Raw genomic sequence first — 15,919 nt, 5'->3', positions numbered from 1 at the left:
GCCTTGTTCCAGTAAAACAAATATAACTAGTTGAAACGGGTGAACATTTCAGAGGGTTTTAATAGAGTCAAAAACAAAATATTGGATTTCACAATTATCAAAATGTATCTCTGCAATTTGGACAAGTCCTGTGGATTTCTATGCCCCCAAAACATAGGGTTAGACACAAAAAGTACTTGTCTAGGATAAATAATGAAGGAGTTAGGTTATTTTAAAGATTCTTTGGACATTTTGGACGCCATCTTGAAAATAACGCCTTTCCAGTGATCAAACTTTGGTAAACTTTTAGTATGTTATTAAGGACACCTAATACTACAAAAAACTGTTGAAAAACGTTTTGTTGCAATTTGTTTTGGGTAAGGTGCTTTTTTTTCATAACTGCACCCGCCTATTAACAGTGGTCTGACCCGTCCCTATATATGTCCACCTCCTATATCATTCTGGTTAGTTCAGTTTTCAGTTTAGTTGTGTTGTTCAGTCCTGTTTTTCTGTTTAGTTATTTAGTTTTGATTTGTTTATTTTGAGCACCTTTATTGTTTGTTATCTGTTAAATCATTATTTTGAAATGAAACACAAAAAGAAAAATAAATACAAAAAAATGTTTCCCTGTGTCTCTCCTTCCGACCAACTCGGTCCGTGACTCTCTCCTCTCCCCCCTCACAGCCCCTCCCTACCCACATGATTTCCTCACGTCACAATCTTCGCTCACTTTCCTCCACTGATCTTTCCTCTTCTGTTCTCTCTGCTCTCCCTGCCCCTGAATCCTTTGCTCTTCTATCCCCTGATACCGCCACAGATCTTCTTTTCTCTACTCTATCCTCTTCTATCGACCATCTCTGTCCCCTCACCACCAGGCCTGCACGCCAAACTCCACCTGCCCCCTGGTTGTCGGACTCAGTGCGGACTGAGAGACGGAGCCTGAGAGCGGCTGAGCGCAAATGGAGAAATGGCAACCTCCTGGAGGACCTTCTCACCTTCCAATCTCTCATTTCTACTTTTTCCTCCTCTCTATCAGCTGCTAAAGCTGCTTTCTTCTGCACAAAAATTCAGGCTTCTGCTTCCAACCCTAAAAAACTCTTTGAAACTTTCTCCTCTCTCCTGCAACCACCACCCCCTTGTCGTCCCTCCTCCCTGACGATTTCGCCAACTTCTTTGACAAGAAGGTGAACGATATCCGATCCTCCTTCCCTCCTCCCCTGGCCGGTGCCCTGCGCACTACCCAAACCCGTCTGCCTGCCACCCCCCCCTCTCTACCTTCATCTACTCCTCTTCCCCCCCCCCCTCTCTATCCCACTTCTCTCCCCTCTCCCCTACAGAGGTCTTTCTCCTTGTTACCTCTAGTCGCCCCACCTCATGCTCTCTGGACCCGGTCCCATCCACTCTGCTGCAGTCTATTGCACCTGAACTTCTTCCCTTCTTAACCCACCTTATTAACACCTCTCTGACGTCTGGCTACTTTCCCTCTGCTTTCAAGACTGCCAGAGTCACCCCCCTCCTGAAGAAACCGACACTTGACCCCTCTGAGATCAAGAACTACAGACCGGTTTCCCTTCTATCCTTCCTATCTAAAACTCTCGAACGTGCTGTCTTTAAACAACTGTCCTCCTACCTCCACCAGAACAACCTCCTGGACTCCAACCAGTCTGGGTTCAAAGTGGGTCACTCGACAGAGACCGCCCTCCTGGCAGTGACGGAGTCGCATGCCGCTAGAGTGAACTCTCTCTCCTCCGTCCTGATACTCCTGGACCTGTCTGCAGCGTTCGACACGGTGAACCATCAGATCCTCCTCTCCACCCTCAAGGGGATGGGTGTCTCAGGCTCTGCACTCTCCCTGTTTGCATCCTACCTGACGGGTCGCTCCTACCAGGTGATGCTGAGAGGGTCTGTGTCAGAACCACACAGGCTCACTACTGGGGTTCCCCAAGGCTCGGTTCTGGGTCCTCTTCTTTTCTCTCTCTACACTACATCTCTTGGTGCTGTCATCCATTCCCATGGCTTTTCCTACCACTGCTATGCCGATGACACCCAGCTGATCCTCTCATTCCCCCCCTCTGACACACAAGTGGAGGCACGCATTGCTGCTTGTCTGGCTGACATCTCGGAGTGGATGTCGACGAACCACCTGAAGCTCAACCTGGACAAGACCGAGCTGATGTTCCTCCCGGGGAAGGGCTGTCCGCACCGAGACATGGCCATCACCATTGATAATGCTGTGGTGACGTCAACTCGGACTGCGAAGAATCTGGGTGTGACCTTGGACGATCAACTGTCGTTCTCGGCTAACATCGCATCAGTGACACGGTCCTGCAGATTCCTCCTCTACAACATCAGGAGGATTCACCCCTTCCTCACGGAGAAGGCAGCCCAGGTGCTCATCCAGGCTCTTGTCATCTCCCGCCTGGACTACTGCAGCTCCCTCCTTGCTGGTGCTCCGGCATCAGCCATCAGACCTCTGGAGCTTGTTCAGAAAGCTGCGGCTCGTCTGGTGTTCAACCGCCCCAAGTTCTCCAACACAACTATCCTTCTCCGTTCTCTGCACTGGCTCCCGTAGCGGCTCGCATTCAGTTTAAAACCCTGGTGCTAGCCTATAGGGCAGTGAAAGGAACAGCACCTTCTTACCTCCGGGCTATGTTCGTTGCCTACACCCCTGCCCGACCACTTCGGTCTGCCACCTCGGGGCGACTGATTGCCTCGTCACTCAAGGGTCCTTCTGGTCGATCGACACGGTCACAACTTTTTTCTGTTCTGGCCCCACAGTGGTGGAATGAACTTCCCACTGATGTCAGGACAGCAGAGTCACTGCCCATCTTTCGCCGCAGGCTGAAAACCCACCTCTTCAGGAAACACTACCCTTCCTCTTTGCCTGGCCTACTTGTTAACTAGTTGTACGAACTCTTGTTTTATTTTTGTATTGTTTTATTGGATCTTGTTTAGTCAATACACTTATTTGTTTTAGCTTGTGCTCATTTGATTTTGCTATTTTGTCTCATCTGTTTAAGAAAGTAGGTAGCTGATATATTGCACTTTTACCTTAGCGCTAGGTATACTCTTGGTTGCTTGTTTATGCAGGAAATGCACTTAAGACTTCTGGTGATTAGTAGTTTCGTTCCCTACCTATGTTGAATGCACTTATTGTAAGTCGCTTTGGATAAAAGCGTCTGCTAAATGACTGTAATGTAATGTAATGACAGATGGTGGCAGTGGTGGGATAACGTTTTTTTCAAACCCTGATGAGCCATGAAGCGTGGCAGAGGAGGAAGAGGATCACCAAGCCAATACAGGAGGAGGAGGAGGATAGTCCAGACTCTGGAGCCACTGGAGGGGACACTGAGATCAGCCGAGAGCCAACACTGGCAGACTGGGCCGGTATTGTTCAGGCCCACATGGCAGGTGATGAACCTGGTCCACAGGCCGAAGCAACAGTTTCTCCAGAGGGTTCTCCAATCGTTGCTACCTCAGGTCGATTTCGGTTCTCTCCAGAGCCTGGATTCCCAACTGAGAGTGATGGTGAACATTTTCTGATAACTTTCAAAAAACATTTCATCAGCATGGAGGTGGCCAACCTGTGGATTCTCACACCACACTGGTAGTGTGTTGTGAGGGGGGTTGTTGGTGTGCAGCTGCTAACCTGGTAAATGGCTTGTGTCGTCCCTTGCATGATGGACGTGATGGACATGAGGGACGTGATGGACGTGAGGGACATGATGGACGTGAGGGACGTGAAACGACGTGAAGCAAGAAGCGTGAAATGTGAAGTGAGAAGCGTGAAGTGTGAGGGGATCCAGACTGACCATAAAGCCCTCCAGTGGATGCAGCTGAAGAAAGACACCGATGGCCGCCGCATCACAAGGTGGTACCTGGCCATGCAACCTTTCCGCTTTACAGTGCAGCACATACCCGGCCAACTCAACGTGACTTCAGATTATCTCTCGCTGTTTCAGCGAGAACTCCGAAGGGGGGGAGTGTGTGATGGCTGACTCAGCAGCCACACATAGACTATAATGTATGGTAACTCTTCCTTTTGCTTTATATATTTAGTGTTTATTTTCAGTTGTTCATTATTAACTCTCTCAGTGCCAAGAGTATTTTCATAAAGTACTCCCCCAGTGCCAGAAATTTATTTTTAATTTTTTTAATGTTTCATTCAAATAAATAATCTGATTGGGTTTTTAAACCCATAATACAGTTCTACCAGTAGAGAGCAACAAATCGACACATTGATGACCTCGCTGGCTCACTCGCCCCCTCCCAAACAGGCTCACGTCACATCCGGTCATAACCGGATGTTGACATTTTCGACAATCGTTGATCGGGCTAAATTACGATGCGATACACGACTACGATGACTGATCGTCACCCAGACCAAAGAGAGTAGACGTGGACCTCTCCGTTCGTTTTATATACCGTGTGAAAAACCGTGACTTTCCCTATTCTGGCCAAAAATGACCGCGGGAAAAAAATGAGAAGCGGAAACGGAATCTGCGTCATGAAACCGGAACCCAATGAGTCTGAAGGAGTCAGGAAGCGAAAGTGATCATGAAAAATAAACAGAATAGCGCGACCACAGTCAAAAGTAAAAACTCGGGATTTCTCGTGCTGGCACGGAGGGTACTCGGGAAAAACTCGGGATATCTCGGGGCGTGGCACTGAGAGAGTTAACCAGTTGAAATGACATAAGTTATTGTTTAGTTGTTTTCCATGAGTGCATTTATGAGTTTTCTTTGAGATACCAGTTCTGTGGGAGGCTGCTGACATAAATGGACATTATGGGCTGGCCAAAGGAATGGGGATTAGCTGCTCCAGATCTGCAGCTAATCTGGACAATTGGACTGCACCACAGTCCCTCTGCACTATGGGGTGGGGCAGGGGTTCTTAGAGTGTGTCAATGGTAGTCTTTGTCTTTTCCCCCTTTTGTATTAACAGTGGTCTGACCCGTCCCTCTGACCCGCCCCTCAAGCAATCAATCGTGCGAGAATCACAACGATATATTTTGCCCGATTTCAAGAGAGAAACTCGTGCAATGTGAAATGCTTAACAATCTGTTCACTCGCCGACCATTTCAAATGTCGGGCAGTGTGTAGAGGCCATTAGTTATTTAGTTTTGATTTGTTTATTTTGAGCACCTTTATTTTTGTTAAATGTTAAATCATTATTTGCAAAAAAAAAAGAAAAAAAAAGAGAACAATATTTTAAAACCCACAAAGTTTTCCCTGTGTCTCTCCTTCCGACCAACTCGGTCCCTGACACAGAGGAAGACATTTTCCAATCAGCCTCATGGTGGCGCTATAACAGGCCGATTCGTGTTTTTACCTATAACTGCACCAATCTGTGTAAAACTTTGTATGCACACTCCCTAGAGGTCAACAAAAAACCTTTGCCCTGCATTTTTCACATCTGCCTTTTATAGCGCCACCAGGAAGTTGACTTATGTAAAACACATTTTATACTACTCCTTCCAATTTTATCCAAATTTCACGCAAATCGGTACACATGATCTCTATAGTCATGTGATCAAGACGGATGTGTTTTTTCATATTCTATCCTGATTGGCTAAGATTGACATCTAAAGTTTGCATTATTGGCATGTTTTGAACAAAATTCCGCAAATCATGAACGCACTGTCCGATTGCGGTCAAACTTTGCACGCACATTCACACTGTTGAGGAACAAATGCCACCCTTTTAACATTGGCCTGTTATAGCGCCACCAGCAGGTCTAATTTAGCAAAACAAATGTTTTTAACAAAATGCCTCAAATCATGTATGCAGTCAGGGTCCAATTGTCGTGCAAGGCCTAAGAACAAATGGCACCCTTTTCACATTGGCCTATTATAGCACCACCAGGAGGCCACAATAGCCTACCTGACCTGGCGGAGACCTGTGCTCCGAGGAGCACTTTTTCTAGTTTGTCCTCTGACAGAGGCTAAAATCGCCTATGCTCCCTCGGGTCGTCTGCAACACGTGTGGCACACGGTGGAACGGTTCTTGAGATACGTGGATTACAGACGTACATACATAGCCTACGTACGTATACAGAGATTACCTGCATTTATTGTAAGATTGCTCTGATATTTGGCATCTAAGGGCGTGTGCATAAATTGTGTGTGGGAGGAATACAAATTGTCAGACAGGCAAAATAAAAGGGGGAAAAGCAATTAGTAAAATACTGTTCTGTTCCATCATTCATATTATTCATATGATACAGAAAACATACATCCATAATAGTTTTTGGTAGCCTGCTTGTGTTGTAGTAGCCTATACGGACAACAGTGTGAGCTTGCATTGTATTTTGAGTCATATATTTGGATTTTGACAAAATTCATGTCTTAAATCTACATAAATAAATGTAAATGTGTGTGTATGTGCGTGCGTAAGCTACTATACAGGGAGCGATCACGTGCTCCACCACATGTGGTTTATCTCATCAAATGCCCGTGTGGGCTTGCTTACATAGATTTCATGACAAACATAGAGAGACGATGCAGTCTGTCTTAGCTATCAGACTGTTATGGTAATCAATGTGGATATTGAATTGGAAACATTTGCGCACACATCAGTCAAGGTGCACCATATCCATACGACCAATACAAGAGTCACCATCACACAGGTTGACACCTAATACTACTGTCACTACTCCCTACTTTGAGTTTGCACGCACACTTCCTAGAGCCCAAGGAAAAAACGTTGTAAATGGAGATCTCTGTATCTGTCTGTCTACCTGTGTCCCTTTATGCCCATATATGGAGATCCCTGACGTCATCAGTATATGCCCATATACCTCCACGTCATCAGTGCCGATACCCTAGGTGGGGTTGGCGAAAGGGCCTTTCTGTGTGGAGTTTGCATGTTCTCCCCGTGTCTCCTAGGGTAGGTACCCTCACAAAAACATGCAGTAATCCTGGTCACTATACTGCCTCCCCCTGGCCAGCCGGGGCGCCTGATGGAGGGGAAGGGAACTGGTTGGAATAACGTGTTCCTTCCACGCGCTACTTCCAACCAGGGAAACTCTCCCCTGTCAGGTGACAAGAAGGTCAGTTGGCTCTCATGCATTGAAGGAGGCATGAGCTCGGCCCTGGCCTCCCTAGGTTGGCAGAGGGAAGGTAGTGCCCAGGATTACATAGACAATTGGCACTGGGTGTAAAAAATAGGGTTACAAAATCGTGGGATAAAATTTAAGAAAAAAAAAAAAAAAAAAAGTATATGCCCATATATTGGAATGTTCGTATATGGGCATATTGGTTGGATCGGCGGTTCTGGACAACTGGATATCCGAACTACTCGGGCACCGCACTCCCTTGAGTCCTTGCCACTGTGTGTCTGAGGTCCGCCTGCCCGCCGGCCGGTCCTCCCTTAAGCCAATTTTAATATAGGATGTGGAAGTTACTGGATACAGTAGGGCAGACCTGAGCACTGAGCGGTAAATAGAAACTAGACACACAGGCACTGAGGAAAGCTGCTGACGACATCATTTTAATCTGAGGTTAGTCGTGACGTGTTTCCGTTGACGTGGAAGTCAAATAGGAAGTGTTACGTGGAGGTAGAGGTTTCAGTCCCCAGAATAGTTAAACAGGGAGGTCAGGTAAAATTGTTATGGGTACCAGCACATACATGTAGAGGTGGAGGGGAATGAGAAGGTGGATGAATTGGCTAAGGCAGCGTTAGAGAAAGGAACAGTTGAAACGGGAGTAAGTATTAGTAAATCAGAGGTCAAGAGTGTAATATGGGGTCAAATAAATCAATTGTGGCAGGAAAGGTGGGACAGAGAGGGAAAGGGATTTGTATAAAATTCAGAGCAGGGAGGAAATAGTGATGACAAGGATAAGGCTGGGACACTGTGGTCTAAATAAAACATTGAAGATGGTAGGGAAACATGATACAGGGCTGTGTAAGGAATGTCAGGAAGAGGAGTCGGTGGAACATGAGTGAGGTGTAGTAGATATGAAACAGAGAGGCAGGTGATGAGGGATAGTTTAAGGGAAATATGGTTACAGGAGGTTGCTAGGTTTCTTACGGGAAACTGGATTATTTGATAGGATTGAGTGAATTAAGGGTGTGTGATGTGTGTGTGAGTGTGTGTGTGTGTGTGTGTGTGTGTGTGAGTGTGTGTGTGTGTGTGTGTGTGTGTGTGTGTGTGTGTGTGTGTGTGTGTGTGTGTGTGAGAGTGAGAGTGAGGAATTAGAATAGAGTTCCGTCTGATAACAAAACTGATCAGTCCTGTCACATTTGAACTGACGGCTTTCCTTGTGCATTTTTTTGCCGACCATGTGGTTGTTAGAAACAGACACAGAGAGCAAACTGACATATTGTGTCTTTGATTTAATTTGATTTATTTTAATGGCAAATAACCCACACATCATGCATGTTGGTTCAAAGACATTTGAGGATAAAACACTATCAAGTCCAGGACTTATTTCCATTGTGATCTTCTCATGAATAAACAAAAAGATGACAAACACACGTGCGGCAGTCGTATCTAAAATAAATGAAACCAATTTACATAATAAAACTATATATAACAATGTATTAAAAAAAAGGATAACGTTTATTGAGAAAGACGCAACGTTCGAAAAAGGACATTTGCGACCGAAATGTTGCGTCTCTCTCAGTAAACTTTATTCTTGTACCGTGCGTGCACGTTTGGCAGTGTACAGGTATTTCTATGTTCTTTGCTGTTAATTGTGCTTTGCCTACGCACCTGTCACAGAGCCATTTTATCCAGGTGTGCCAAAGCTTTTTAACAGTTATTTTCATAAAATAATAAAATAAATAAAAACAGCTTGAATCACTCAGGTATATACTGTAGGTCAGGTGGATGGTGTGATATGTAGTAATAATAGAGCAGCATGCACTTTGACATTATGTCCTGTTTATTTTGTGCATTTTATAACATGTTATGACAGGGGATGGTGTGGTGGGCCGCCCATTGGGGATCCCTGCTGTAGGCAGACCATTGGGGATCCCTGCTGTAGGCAGACCATTGGGATCCCTGCTGTAGGCAGACCATTGGGATCCCTGCTGTAGGCAGACCATTGGGATCCCTGCTGTAGGCAGACCAGGCAGGTCAGTCAGTGTGATGTGCTCTTCTGTCTCTTTACATATATAAATGACTTTAATGTAATACAATATAATAATAATAATAATAATGATAATGATGATGATGATAATTATTATTATTATTACAATAATAATAATAATGTAAAAATGATATTATATTACATTATAATATAATGTAAGGTATTTTTGGCACACACAAATGCTTCCGTGAAAAAACTGATGGATAAGCAGAAGGACTTCTCTGACAGATAAACAGATTATTAGACAGACAGACAGACAGACAGACAGACAGACAAGGCACTTTGTCTTCAGGCAAATCATTTTAAAGATTGCTCTTTGAGCAAGGCAAACAGATATAGTGCTTGCCAACGTGTCGTCACCACGAGGGGCGTGGCATAGTAGCTGCAGACATACTGGTGGGGGGCAATGTTAAGTCAACCTGCTTATACCACACAAAGATGTCCGCCGCTACCAAATGACTTGTTGACGCCCCCGTCAGGATTTTTGGCACGCACTATATGACCAACGCATATCCACTCTTAAGTCTTTATCAAGGTCTGTCAGATGGGTGGAGCATGTTTATTTTAATGCTCAATCAATCGATTGTGTTCCAGCTTGGATCAATCAAACTAACGTAGTACACTTTAAGCTCTTATTTATTGGTATGACTTTTTAATATTCATGTTATATTATCATTAAAATCTTAGTGTTTTGCCAAGTATTTGGAGGCCCACCTGCAATATCCTTACGGCCCACCAGTGGGCCCCGGCCCACAGGTTGAGAGCCACTGTGTTAGAGAGTGTTTGTTACTTTTCCAGTCATTGTTGGCACCACTTGGTCATCGTTTTGCATCCTGGCTGCGTGTGTGTCACATGGTGACGCATGTGTGTCGTGTGGTGACTGTGTAAGTGTGTTGCGTGGTGTGTGTATGTGTGTGTCGCGTGGTGTGTGTACATTGCGTGGTGTGTAAGTGTGTATATCACGTGGTGTGTATGTGTGTATATCACGTGGTGTGTGTGTGTCAATCATCCATGGATGCAGGTTGATCTCTGCAGCCAATAGTCTCTCTGCAGGACACTTCCTCAGCAGACAGCCAATCAGGCTCCTCGCCCGCGGCGACAGCCAATCAGGGAGGCTGAATACCCCCCGCTGGATTTTGGCGAATAGTGCGGCGGGCAGCATGTCCTGGAACGGGTATCGACCAATCAGCATTGTGTACAGAGACACGCCCAGGCTCCAGACGTCAGCTGCGCGGCCGGAGTACCCTGTGTTCCTATTGGTCAACAGCTCCGGTGCTACGTAGGCGGGACATCCGTGCCTGTCTGTCAAGGAGTCGTCGAGTGGGTTGCCATGGAGAAGGACGGCCTCATCCAATCCCTGTAAGGACAGCTTGGTCCTAAAAACACAAACCCAGCCAATTAGAAAACAAGCTAACAGGTCACATGACTTGGTCCCTATAGCCAAATTCCAATACCCATATCTCTGCTCACTCGCTCACTCCACACTCGGCCCTCCAGCTTAACCCGGAAATAGTTTGTGTCCCAAATGGTAATTTGCTTTTGGAGGATCCGAGCCCCGAGAGCGAACTATGACTACATTGTCTGGGAGGTGGGGTAAAAAAAAAAGCAGTGTCGTGTCGCAGACTTCAAAGGGATGTTTTAGAGCAGACGAAACTTTGTTCTGCGTGCGCACATCCTAAAATATAAAAATCCTGCATGTGTGTATTGAACGGTTTGAGAGGGAATGTGTCCCACTTGATTAAATTGCAGAGATACTGAAGTGCATTTATACATATCATTCATCATTCTGAATAACAGTGATCAAAGCTACTGAAGCAACAAATTAAATAATGAGTAGTGAGTAGACAGGAATGTGAGGAATTGGAATGTGGCTGTCAGGGAGCGGGGGCTAAGGCGCGAGCGGAGGACCCGAGTGTAGTGAGTGAGTGTGGAAGTCGGGGTATTGGAATTTGGCTTAATGTGTCTTGAGACCGTCCGTCGAATAACAAAACAGGCGAGTGGACATGAAACTGTTTGAAGTGAACACTGGATGTACACTTGCTGATTCTCGTTCCACACCCACGAATGGGTCCCGAACCACTGTTTTGGGAAAAATGATTCCGATTAGGCGATCATGTAATAATTGCGACAGGCCTAATCATATACAGCAGGGTTTTCAACGATTTTCAGGCCAAGGACCCCTCAGCTGCCTGAGAGAGAGATGAAGCAGGGACCCCCACTAGTTTGACAGCACTGTCATCATCAGTGTTGTGTAAATGAATGTTTGTTTACATCATCTTTTCTGTTAATATGTTGTATTCCTGTTAATGTGTATTTTCAGACATTTAAACTGTCAATAATTAGTAAAGTTGACCTTTGGCTCTGTACTTGGTCTGCTCTTTTCCCCCTCTACACCAAACCGTTTCACCGAAAATAGCAGAGCTACAAGCTCACAACAACGCCTTGCAGCGTTCCCCGCGTTTCGCTAATGTTCCCCTCAGAATAGGGATGCTGGGTTGAAGTGGTTAATGTAAAAATCACCCAAAGATTTGGCGACCCCTCTGCAGTAGCTCTGAGGACCCCCTAGGGGTCCCGGACCCCCTGTTGAAGACCCACGATCTACTGACCTGTGTCTGTCGGTGAAGACGAACATGCGCAGCTTGAGCTGTCTGAGCAGGATTCCGTGGTGGTGACAGTGACGCACGGCGGAGACCACCTGCGTGAACAGCGCCCTGGCCTCGTCCTCGGCCAGACGCTTACGCTCGCGCACGTACGCGTGCAGGTCGCCGTGGTTACCCGGCAGGAAGACGTACACGTGGTCTCGGCCAATCACCACATCCGACAGGCCGCTGACGTTGTCCTGGCGACGACGACCGAGGCGGGCGTACGGGGCCAGGCGTTCCTGGTAACCACGGAGAGGGAGCACCTGGGAACCATGACAACCATAAAGACAGATGATTGTTCAGCTGGCTGGTGGGTTGGTGTCACCTGACAAAGTGTGTGTGTGTGTGTGTGCGTGCGTGCGTGCGTGCGTGTGTGTGCGTGTGTGTGTACCTTGCAGGTGTACTGTTGCTCAGTGTGTCTATGTACCGCCCTGTAAGTCTCCACCCCCTCACAAGGCTCAATCAGGAAATAAGGCCCGATGCTGTACAGAGATTGGCTGTGGGTGTGCTGAGGGGCGGGACTTGTAGGCCGGAGGAGGCAGAGTGATGGGTCGACACAGGAGGAAGTGGGAGGAGACAGACGGGGTTGTTTACATTTCGGTGCATTGTCGTCATGGGGCTCGTCCAATAGCCTCTTCAGACCCACCTGTGGTGTCACTGTGGCCACACCCACACTCATCTGCGAAGACAACATTTCTGTTAATTATTTCATTACACATTTTTATAATTATCTCCACTTAATGTTTGTATGTCCTCGAGAACAGACAGCTGAGAGCGAGACAGTGTAGGAGAGACAGACATCAGGAAAGCTGTCTGTCTTGCATCTGTGATGCCCTTTGAGATAGTATGTATAATTTGTCCTGTGTTTACACAACAAAACAATAAAAAATAAAAAAAATTGATAGCCCAAAAACATCCCAGTCTACGAAAACAAACAGTGAAAACACCACAATACAGCGAGAAGGCACTGTGTTTCTGCAGGTAAACACCACCACAATACTCCAGTGGCTGATGAAAATGTATTTATTGTTTTGCTATGTAAACACACTCTTACTAAAATGATTAAAGGTAGGGTAAGTGGTTTTCTTTGATTAAAATGTGTGTTAAATAGATGTAATCTGAGAGTACTCATTGCTAGAGTGTTTGTTCAGTCTCTCCAGCTCTTTAGTAAACAGAAAATGCATTTTACGAATATTTTATCCAATCAGGATAGAGAACACAGGATACAGATTGAACAAGTGAAATTGGAAGTGATGACACAAAGAAATGAGCAGAAAAAAATGGAACTGGAACACTATCAAAATTAAGCTGATAAATGGGTACAACCAAAAAATGACTTATTTTCTATCAAACACTCTATAGCAATGATTACTATCAGAATATAGAGCTTTAACCTTTTAACAAAAAACTTCTCATCTACACCAAATGTGTGCCAAAAATAGCAGATCTACAAACTCAAAACGCATCACAACGTGACACGTTTTAAGCTTGTATCTGCTGTTTCTGCCAAATGTGTGTGTGTACTGTATGAGAGTGTACAGTATGTGTGTGAGTGTGTGTGTGTGTGTGTGTGTGTGTGTGTGTGTGTGTGTGTGTGTGTGTGTGTGTGTGTGTGTGTGTGTGTGTGTGCGCGCATATATCTCCTCTGATGCAAGCAGCAGTAAGATGACAGACTGTTTTACTGTTTATCTTTCACAATGTTGCATCATTACATAACACTTACACACGCTTACAATGCTGGCCTGCCTAACTGACACACACACACACACACACACACACACACACACACACACACACACACACACACACACACACACACACACACACACACACACACACACACACACACACACACACACACACACACACACACACACATTGTATTTTTTTAAATACAATATGATACTGTATATAAATATACTTGAGTGACCTGTCTGTCTGTCTGTCTGTCTGTCTGTTTGTCTGCCTGCCTGTCTGTGACTGTACAGTATGAGTCTTCCTGCCTCTCTGTCATTCATTCTGTCTGTCTGTGACGTACTGGGCCAACAGACTGTGACTTTACAGAAAGAGGACAAATAGCCTAGCCAGTCCCTCAGGGCTCTGTAAGAGTGCCTTTTCTGTTTTCGCTCTACACTAAATGTCTTCGCTGAAAAATAGCCAATCTACAAGCTCACAATGTGTTGCCTCAAAAGTGGCAGATCTACAAGCTCACTTCGCGCCGCGTTTCGAGCTCGCAGATCTGCTACTTTTGATGCTTTTGTGTGACGCTGTAGTATGATCAAGTAGGCCGTTAATCTTCCAGGAAAAAACACAAAAAGTTAGAATATGGAGAACCTACCCGACAGCGACGATATACATTCTATTCCATTTGTTTCACACTGGCCAAAATCCAGCACCCCACAATATGTAAACAAAATCCACGTGGTGGGAAATGCCTTTTGATTATTGGTCCCAAAGTTAAAGGATGATCAAATATCAAATATTTACATCTGTAATAATTAACATAGAGTTAATCTAGTTTTGTTGGATGCGGCAAAAAAAAGAAGAAAGAAAAGATCTGGAGGAGCGCATATCAGAATATTTAGAATATTATATTTTAATTTTATCATAACTTTGTACATATAAGTTTGTATGTGTTGATGACATGTATTAAAGTTTTAATATTCTAGGCTATGGTGCTGCAGATGAATTGAATACATAGGACCACAATGGAAACAAGTCCAAAGGACCTTTTTGTGTTATCCTTTTAGCCTAAGTGTACCTCTGTGCTGTTTACATTTCTAACTAATAAAGTATTAAATCAATAAACCAATCTTTAATTGGCCTGGGTGAGGGCTTGCCCTGACTGGTCAGATGCTGTATTTACCCAAGAGGCTATATACTGTATTTACCCTAGGGGTTACACTGTGCAGTATTTACCGTAGGGGACGGGTTATATACGGTATACAGTATTTACCCTAGGGGTTATATACAGTATACAGTATTTACCCTAGGGGTTACACTGTGCAGTATTTACCGTAGGGGTTATATACAGTATACACAGTATTTACCCTAGGGGTTATATACAGTATACAGTATTTACCCTAGGGGTTATATACAGTATACAGTATTTACCCCAGGGGTATTATACGGTATACAGTATTTACCCTAGGGGTTATATACAGACAGTATACTGTAGTAGCTGATACATCATAGCAGTGGTTCCACCGCCCGCTGAACTTTCACCACAAGCGACCTCCCTGCTCAACTCATCATGTCAAACAAAACATGGAATATTCAAAATGATAAAAGAAATAGCCCATATCCTAAATAAAGGCAGTGGTGACATGTTGCACATCTTTGATTAATAACTGTTTATATTATGGAAAAGTAGTGTTTATCCTTGCATTGTTCAGCAACAAAAATACAAAATAAACTATGCCAAATGCACACAAATGAGCATTAATTTGTTTTTAGTTTTAGTTTTCTACCAACTCAAAGACACAAAGCAGCCACTGTAAACCCCAAAATGTCCATTCTTCAAAAATACAAATACTAGGCTAGGATTACAGATACATACATTACTCATTATAATGAGGCTTCACAATAACAACAATGCCTGCAATTAGGAAATTGGTCTCTCTCTCTCTCTCTCTCTCTCTCTCTCTCTCTCTCTCTCTCTCTCTCTCTCTCTCTCTCTCTCTCTCTCTCTCTCTCTCTCTCTCTCTCTCTCTCTCTCTCTCTCTCTCTCTCTCTCTCTCTCATATTTGGTTTCAGTTATAAACTCTAGTCCTGTTTTCAAAGACACTTAATTCAGACAGAAAACAACAGTTATGATGATGATAATGTATTACTTACAGCTGGTAGTTAGTGTGTGTCCGGTATGTTCAGATCTGAACTCCACAGTGAGTCTGCTGCTCTGCTCTCTCTCTCTGTCTGTCTGTTTGCCTGACTGGCTGCATGATGAGCACATGGACAAGGATTGCAACAGACTCTGACTCCGCCCCTCCCACGTGACGTCTCTCTCTCTCACACATACACACACACACACACACACACACACACACACACACACACACACGCGTCACCAGTTAAAAAGAACTGCAACATAAAATTATGTAATCAGGCGGTTTTATTACAGTGACTTCTCAATCTCTGTGACTCTCTCTGTTTCTCTCTCTCTCTCTCTCTCTCTCTCTCTCTCTCTCTCTCTCTCTCTCTCGCT

The 15,919-nt window shown here is 44.8% G+C and overlaps 1 protein-coding gene across 1 annotated transcript; it reads right to left on the bottom strand.

Moving 5' to 3' along the window:
* Positions 1-9,285: 9,285 nt before the first annotated feature.
* On the bottom strand, positions 9,286-15,636 carry LOC308081667 (tribbles homolog 2-like). Its single transcript, XM_080423249.1, has 4 exons — positions 15,553-15,636; positions 12,107-12,394; positions 11,680-11,978; positions 9,286-10,449 (listed from the first exon to the last, which is right to left on the bottom strand). Exons 2-4 carry the CDS (start codon positions 12,392-12,394, stop codon positions 9,846-9,848), a joined length of 1,191 nt encoding a protein of 396 aa, XP_080279375.1. The 5' UTR covers positions 15,553-15,636; the 3' UTR covers positions 9,286-9,845.
* Between the last annotated feature and the right edge of the window lie 283 nt (positions 15,637-15,919).

The sequence above is a fragment of the Gymnoscopelus braueri genome (genome assembly GCF_963280865.1).
Source record: "Gymnoscopelus braueri genome assembly, chromosome: 3".
NCBI lineage: Eukaryota > Metazoa > Chordata > Actinopteri > Myctophiformes > Myctophidae > Gymnoscopelus > Gymnoscopelus braueri.
The sequence above is the reverse complement of the archived record's forward strand: the minus strand, read 5'-3'. Positions and strand labels throughout refer to the sequence as shown.